This window comes from Nematolebias whitei, chromosome 22 (genome assembly GCF_014905685.2).
Source record: "Nematolebias whitei isolate Nwh7 chromosome 22, NemWhi1, whole genome shotgun sequence".
In the NCBI taxonomy this organism is placed as follows: domain Eukaryota; kingdom Metazoa; phylum Chordata; class Actinopteri; order Cyprinodontiformes; family Rivulidae; genus Nematolebias; species Nematolebias whitei.
This window is the reverse complement of record NC_056519.1, coordinates 27,494,189-27,502,178: the sequence shown is the minus strand read 5'-3', so window position 1 is coordinate 27,502,178 and position 7,990 is coordinate 27,494,189. Positions and strand designations below refer to the sequence as shown.

The 7,990-nt window shown below is 39.4% G+C and overlaps 1 protein-coding gene across 1 annotated transcript in view; it reads left to right on the top strand.

Moving 5' to 3' along the window:
- Positions 1–1,825, top strand: part of opn1sw1 (opsin 1 (cone pigments), short-wave-sensitive 1) — a 3,792-nt gene extending 1,967 nt beyond the window's left edge. The window contains exons 4-5 of the mRNA XM_037695798.1: positions 1,094–1,333; positions 1,547–1,825. Coding sequence (XP_037551726.1) covers positions 1,094–1,333; positions 1,547–1,639 — 333 coding nt within the window. The 3' untranslated portion in view covers positions 1,640–1,825. The remainder of the gene's footprint in view (positions 1–1,093; positions 1,334–1,546) is intronic.
- The last annotated feature ends 6,165 nt before the right edge of the window (positions 1,826–7,990 follow it).

Here is a 7,990-nt window from a genome sequence, read left to right as displayed (position 1 = left end):
TCCGGGTGCCTTTCTGGGTGGAGTTTGCATGTTCTCTCCGTGCATGCATGGGTTTTCTCCAGGTACTCCGGTTTCCTCCCACCAACCAAAAACATGCATGTTAGGCTGATTGGTAACTCTAAATTGTACCTAGGTGTGAGTGAGAGAGTGAGTGGTTGTCTCGATTGTCTCTATGTGGGCCTGTGATGGACTTGCGACCTGTCCAGGGTGTACCCCACCTCTCGCACAGTGATTGCTGGACATGGGCATCGGCACACAACCCAAAAAGGAATAAGTGGGTAAAGATAATGAATGGATGGATGTTTCACAAATTTTATTTATCTGAAATAAAACATTTTACCAGTCTAATCTGACTATATACATATTTAGGCCAAAAGTCTTCATTTTTTATTTATTTTCAGCAACATGTTTGACAGAGGTTGAATGCCAACAAAATGACTGACAAGTTGTTTTACACAAGTCAGTAAGTAGTGTCTGACAGGTGAGAGTGAAGTAATGAGGACAAAAGAAATTCAGCAAACGTTGACTGAAGCCAGCATCAATAGAGCTTGTTGAGAAAATTAATAGTAAATAGACTGACTTATATAGCACTTTTCTATCTTATAAAGATACTCAAAGTGCTTTACAACACAATTTGTGCCCTCATCTACCCATTCATACAGTTCAATTCAATTCAATTCAGTTTATTTATATAGCGCCAAATCACAACAAAGTTGTCTCAGGGCACTTTACAGGAACATTCATACAGGACTCTACTAGATCTGTACAAAGAATAATCAGTGCTTTATTACATTTATACACAGATGTACACATCACATTCACATCGGAGGCAATGAGGGGTTCAGTGTCTTGCCCAGGGACACTTTGGCATGTGACTGCTGGTGGAATCGAACCCCCAACTCTTGCATTGGAGGACAACTGCTCTAACCACTCAGCCACAGCTACCCCAAAATTAATGACTAACAAAAAGTGATTTTTTTACTTGACAAGAATCCAAGAACCAAATGTTTGGAAAATTGAATTTTGTTTCTTGTTCTGAGGTAACAATACGCAAATTCTGAGTTTGTTAAAATCTCATTGTGGTTTTTTGCAGGTTGCAGCCCAGCAGGCAGAGTCAGCGTCCACCCAGAAGGCGGAGAAGGAGGTATCGAGGATGATCATTGTCATGGTTGGGTCCTTCGTCAGCTGTTACGGTCCGTACGCTCTGACAGCTATTTACTACGCTTATTCTCAAGATGAGAACAAAGATTACCGTCTCGTCACCATCCCAGCATTTTTCTCTAAGAGTTCTTGTGTTTACAACCCACTGATCTACGCCTTCATGAACAAACAGGTGAGGACAGTAAAATCACCCCACACTTTCATTACCCTATATTTTTAAGAACAATTTCTTGAATATTTCCTGCATTTATGTGGTTACTGGTCCAATCATAAGTACTACTCTCCATTTTAATGATATAAGATACTAGTTCTGTAGCCATAATTTAATCCTCTAAATCCTCCCAGATCAGTGCAGGTGAATAAAAATAACTTCTCCATTTTTCAGTTTAACGGCTGCATTATGGAAATGGTGTTTGGCAAGAAGATGGAGGAAACATCTGAAGTGTCTTCAAAGACTGAGGTGTCCACAACTTCCTAATGTGTGGAGCAAACTCTGAAGGACTTTTGACTCACCAAATGAACTTTTAATGGTTTGAGTTTGGAGGATTCACGGTAAACCCAGAAAATGGATTTCTGACAAACATGTAAATACAGTTTATACTAAAACTTCAGCATCAACTGCTGAGATTTATTTTATTGTAGAGCGTATTTATTTAGGCAAAAGGCAACAAAAAAAGAAATAAAAATACTGAATTTGTCTGCTTTCACTTTTTTTAAAAGTCAAGGAGTAAAAAAAACTCTTCAGACATATTGGAAGTTTACAATTTTTACATTGATATGTGTTCCAATGAAACAATATTAAAACTATTAATACTTTGTAGAAAAATCCAAAACAAGGAGGATCTGTGATGTTTCTGTCAATGTCAATTTATTTATACATCATATAATAACAACAAATATCATGATCTGCAGTTTAATGGTTTGAACCCACGTGCAGGAAAAACATGAGGACTCGATAGTGAACAATAACTAATAATTTATTGAACAAAACAAAATGCTGACGGGGCAGCAAAACTTACTTCGAATATAATACAATAGGTGGAGCAGACACAGACCATAACACCGTGGAAGGATAAAGCACGGATACGAAAGGAGTGAAAACACACAGTCTAAATACTGACACTGATGAGACAATGAGGAGCACCTGGGGTGATTTAGAATAAGGATCAGCTGTGGATGATGACATGGGGAACAGAGGTGCAGGAAAACAGAAAGAGAACCATGTCAACAAAAGTTGACCAAAGTGCTTTACAATTTAGTCAATTTAAAATGAAAACAAAAAGAACAAGAAAATTATATTTTCTCACTAAGGACACATACAAAAGTTAACAATAAAATACAACACACAAAAACAAGAAAAATCCATGATGATGTTAAAATTCATAATCACAAGTTTTCACAAGAGAAAGAAAAAATAAGTACAATTAGAATTAAAGTGAATTTTCAGCTTGAACACCACCATCATATTAACAATCAATTAACAATCATAAAACAGAAGCTTTTTAAATGTATAATACCAGATTTAACTGGATATATTTAAAATAGAAGTAAAAATTACTGTTCATGAACAGAATGTTTTCATTCTAATGATCAGGACTATTGACACACCTTGTCAAGTCATTGCTTGTCAAGCCTGCTCATATGTTTCTAAAACTCTTAACTTCAAGGTAAATCCTAACTGTATATTTCTGAAACTCCCCATTGTGGTAAAGCCTGACCCTCTTCTTCTTTGGGCTTTTCCCTCTTCAGCAGTCTCCACAGCGAGTCATCCTGCCCTTTGTGTCCTCTGTCCTCACTTTAACTACCTCCATGTCCTCTCTAACTGCATCCATATATCTCTTTGTCTTTTTCCTGGCAGCTTCATTTCTATCATCCTTCTACCAATACACAAATTGTCCCTGCTCTGGACATGTCCAAACCACTGTCTTTCCTCTGTAAAAATCCAAACCACTGTCTCTCCTCTGGACATGTCCAAATCATTTCAGTCTGGCCTCTAACTTTATCTCTTAGTTGTTCAACTTGTGCTGTACCTCTGATGATCTCATTCCTAATCTTGTCCATCCTTGTCACTCCTAAGAATAACCTCAGCATCTTCATTTATACCACTCCCAGTTCTGTCTCCTGTCTTTTTGTCCATGTCTTTGTCTCCAGACCATACAACATAGCTGGTCTCACCACTGTCTTGTAAACTTTTCTTTTGACCTTTGCTGACACTCTTTTGTTGCAAATCACTCTTAAAACTTTTCTCCATCCACTCCATACTGTCTGGACTCTCTTTTACCCCTCTTTACCACACCCCATTTTCCTGGACAGTGGATCTCAAGTCCTTGAAGCCTTTTGCTTTTGTGACCTCTGCTTCTTGTAGCCTCATTGGTCCACCTGTCTCCTTCTCATTCCCACAAACATGTACTCTGTCTTACTATGGCTGACTTTCATTCCTGTCATTCAAGTGCATACATCCACCACTCTAAGTTATCTTTCACCAGTTTCCTGCTCTCACTACAGATCACAATGTCATCTGCAAACATTTTAGTCCACAGGGATTCCTGCCTGACCTCATCTGTTAGTAGTAATGTTGTAGTCAAGCCCACCTAACCCGAGACCAAGTCAAGACCAAGACCAGCGTGTACAGAGACAAGACCAATACTTTTAGGGCCTGAGACCAAGTTGAGACTAAGACCAAGGTAGGGCGAGACCAAGTCGAGACTAAGACCTCAAATAAAACATAAAATGTTATTATAATTTTTTTAAATAAAAGTTAATACTGCAACTTTAAGTTTGCTTTTGAATTAATATATCAGATTTACAAATTTTCAAAGCTACATAACAAAGAACTCAAACATTCAGTGATCTAACTTCGTGTGATTCAACAATAAAATTAGACAACAGTTAAACTGGAATCAGTTTCGTCACATGCCAAGCCTTAAAAAACTGCAGAGGCAAAACGCTCACCATAGGTCTGAACTCAAGACAAAGGATAACCATAAATGCACAATGGTTTCAGTAAAGCAGTAGATATACAAAAAACAAAAAAGTCCACGCTCAATAATCCAGGTAAAAAATCCAAAAATTTTCAGTCAAGTCATCTGGACAGTTTCTTTTTTGCTGAAATGTTTCACCTTCTTTATGGAAGGCTTCATCAGTCAAGGAAACACAACACAAAACTGATTCTTCCCCCAAACAGCTTACTTCAAAGGGGAACAAATCAGTTATGTTAGTGCTAAGATGGTGTCTTTGGCATGCCCCTTCCTCTTTTGCCAGCCCTCTTCCTCCTCGACAGTCATGTCAAACTGGTTCAAAACCAAAAAGGTCCACGCTCAATAATCCAGGTATACAATCCATTAATTTTCAGTCATGTCATCTGGACAGTTTCTTTTTTGCTGAAACATTTCACCTTCCATCCGGAAGGCTTCATCAGTCAAGGAAACATACAACACTAAACTGATTCTTACCACTATCAGCTTACTCCAAAGTGAAACCAACCAGTTATGTTAGTGCTAAGATGGTGTCTTTGGCATGCCCCTTCCTCTTGTGCTGGCCCTCTTCCTCCTCGACAGTCATGTTTAAACTGGTTCAAAACCAAAAAAGTCCACGCTCAATATTCCAAGTATACAATCCAACAATTTTGAGTCAAGTCATCTGGACAGTTTCTTTTTTTGCTGAAACGTTTCAGCTTCCATCCGGAAGGCTTCATCAGTCAAGGAAATACGCAACACAAAACTGATTCTTCCCCGAAACAGATTCATTCATTTTTCTGGACTGAATAATATCGTGCATTGAAATTAAATGTGACGTGAGACGTTAATTTTCTTTGACCCATCAAATGAATGCGGTCATTTATTAACAGAATCAAAGTTTAACATCACACATTTACATTAATTTGGCAAATTGATTTCAACAACAGCTTAATTAATTAGCTTTACAGTTAGAAAACCATACGGCCATGATTTCCTCACTTCAAGCATTACAACAGACATTTCTGAAAATATCTGGATTAATTACTAGCAAGATAGAAGAGTTTAAAGATGGAAATGAAGTTTAAATTGAGAGAGATGGGTGAGGGAATTTGTCTGTCATAACCAGAACAACACGCTCCTTTGGACCCAGCTTAACCAACGGTACACTTTGCGGTTGAAGATCGACTCTTTTACCTTTGCAGACGATAGTTCGGCCTCGGTGTAGAGTTGTCTTTCAACGCTTTACAGCGTCTCCATAAGGATAGTAAGGAACCGTTCGGAGTCGTGAGATCATCCCAGAACAGACTTCTTCATAGTTCCTCTGAACTTCTCTCGTTCAGCTCAGTTGCAGTTGTTCTCCAGCATTCTGAACTCTGCATTCTCTCTCCGCACTCTCCCCGCACTCTACTGCACTCTTCTGCACTCTTCATTCTCTATTCCAGCATTCCCAGCATTCTGAACTCTGCATTCTCTCTCCGCACTCTCCCCGCACTCTACTGCACTCTGGATTCTCTATTCCAGCATACTCCCACACTCTCACAGCGTTCTCCCTTCCACTAGGAAGTGTTGAACCTTTTAAGGAGTTCTGTTTCCGGTTCATTTTGAGAACTTCCTGATTGGTCGATCGAACAGGGGGTGGTTTTAGTGATGTAAGAGGTTATTAAAAGTCAAGGAAAAAGATTAAGTTTGTTTAAGAACAGAGAAAATGTTTTGAAGGACTTGAGACTTCGTGGAGTCAGTTCTCTCATATCTTTCTGTAAAAGTTAAACATGACATTTCTTTCCAGTAAACTTACAGTTGACCGAAACTTGACCTTTGACCAACTTACACTTGCTCATTTCAGACAGAAGATCAAGAAAAATGAATAATTACTCTGTAACAGACCTTAACTTGATTTCTACTTTGAATGAGGATTAAAAATTCATTAATACTGTTTCACAGTTGATTTAAAATGAGTAGTTCACTTCAACATTTAAAATGGTTTGAACTAACACACTTTGATTATCAAGACATTTGTAAGATAGTAATGATAATAGAAAAAGAGAGTGTTCTTTCAATTGATCAGTGCAGGAAACTTAGAAAGTCTCTGGATGGACTTGATTTTGTGTTTCTGGACTCAAATCAATGAAATACAGTTCTTGTCCCAGGAAGGCCCTCAAGGTCAGGATTTGACCTGAGGCTTAGTTCACTACAGTCCCCTCTTTGGAAATCATCGCTTGTCCATGGGGATGAATTCCAACATGAACTTACGCCTTCGAATGTCCTTGAACTTGATGTAATCCAGCAAGGAAAACAAAAGTCAAAGGAGGTAATCCCACAATGTTTTTGGTAATTCCATTGTGTTGATGGTAATTCCATAATGTTGTTGGTAATTCCATTGTAGCAATGCTTTAACCCCTTGGAAACAGAGTCTGTAATCCATTGGAAAAAGTCATATAATCCACAACGGTAAATCCACAACGAATGGAGGTGTTGATTGATCAGCATACAGAGGGGTTCCCTTGGATTGAACTGAAGATGCGGCCACTGGATGAAGAGTGGAGACCAACGTCAGGATTGCAGGTCTCCTCCAGCGAAGGTCGTCTCTGGGCGACGTCCAGGGTGCCGTTTTGGTTCAAATGTGTTATGTAATTATGTGGTTTAAGGTGGGCTTATGAAGGGGATTTTACATAAGGCCTTAACCTATATGCACCTGGTGTGTAAGCTATTATGATTGGGAACAGCTACAGCTACCAGTTAAGGGGTGGAACATGCTGAAAAGGGTAACTATAGGGGTTTATACCTATAGAAGGGTGTTCCAAACTATTTTTCCATTCCTAACTTGGTTTAAGTTAGCTTTACATGGTAAAATATAGTTTGGTTCAATTGTCTGTTGTCTTTTATACGAACGACTTGAGATTGGGTGTTTGGTTTCCCCATAAATGTTTTTGGAATCTATGGCGAGACTCATCAAAAAGAATTAGCTATCCCCCCGAATAGAATTGTTCGAGTAGGTTCGGCTTACGCGTTGTGAGATCAATGTAGATTATGGTACTTAAGGTAGCATTAATCTACATTGACTCCGCAAAGATTAGATGTTAACAAATGAAATGCATGTTGGCATAGTTAAAGGCCTCTTAGTCTCTAACTTAACTACACACAAAATACATTCTTGCTTGGGGTGTTCAGAAACAATACCAAAAACCAATTAAACGATGTCTCAACATCGACAAAAACAGTGACTAAGCAACCAGTAAAACAACGTTTCAACATTGACAAAAGTAGTGATTAAGCAACTAGAAAACGACGTTTCGGTGCGTCACTCACTCTGAATGTCAGATTTGATCACGTTATCGCGTCTGGTAACATTACCCTAACTGGCGTCACCCCCCTTCGGTCATGGGAGACCGCGAACACGGGTGAGGACGTCGCTCCATGAGCTAAAGTTAGGTTGTCCTTGAGTAGTTTAACTGTTTGCGCAGCTGAAAGAGGACTTTAAGGTCTGGATTGGAATCCAGTTCGCCTTTCGATGGAGTGTATTTGTCTGGGTCAGTCAGATACAGTATCATCGAGTTAATTGCAGGATCCAAGTTCTGAAGTTGGATGATGTCTGGGTCAGTCAGCATTGGGCGTACAGAAACTGTGTTATCAGCAGGTTTAGCTGCAGCTTGTGCACGTGTGACTGCCATTACCTCAGTTGTAGATTGTGACGACTAAGTGTTGAGTAGCCAGGAGGGGTCAAAGGACCACGTGGGTCCGTCAACGGCTCCCTCCTTGGCTAGGGAGTCTGCAAAGTCATTGTAGTGCTTGTCATCGCCTGGGACTCTGGAGTGTCCTGGAACTTTCTTCCAGAAGATCTGTAGATCATGTGATGTCACTAAGTGATCACATGT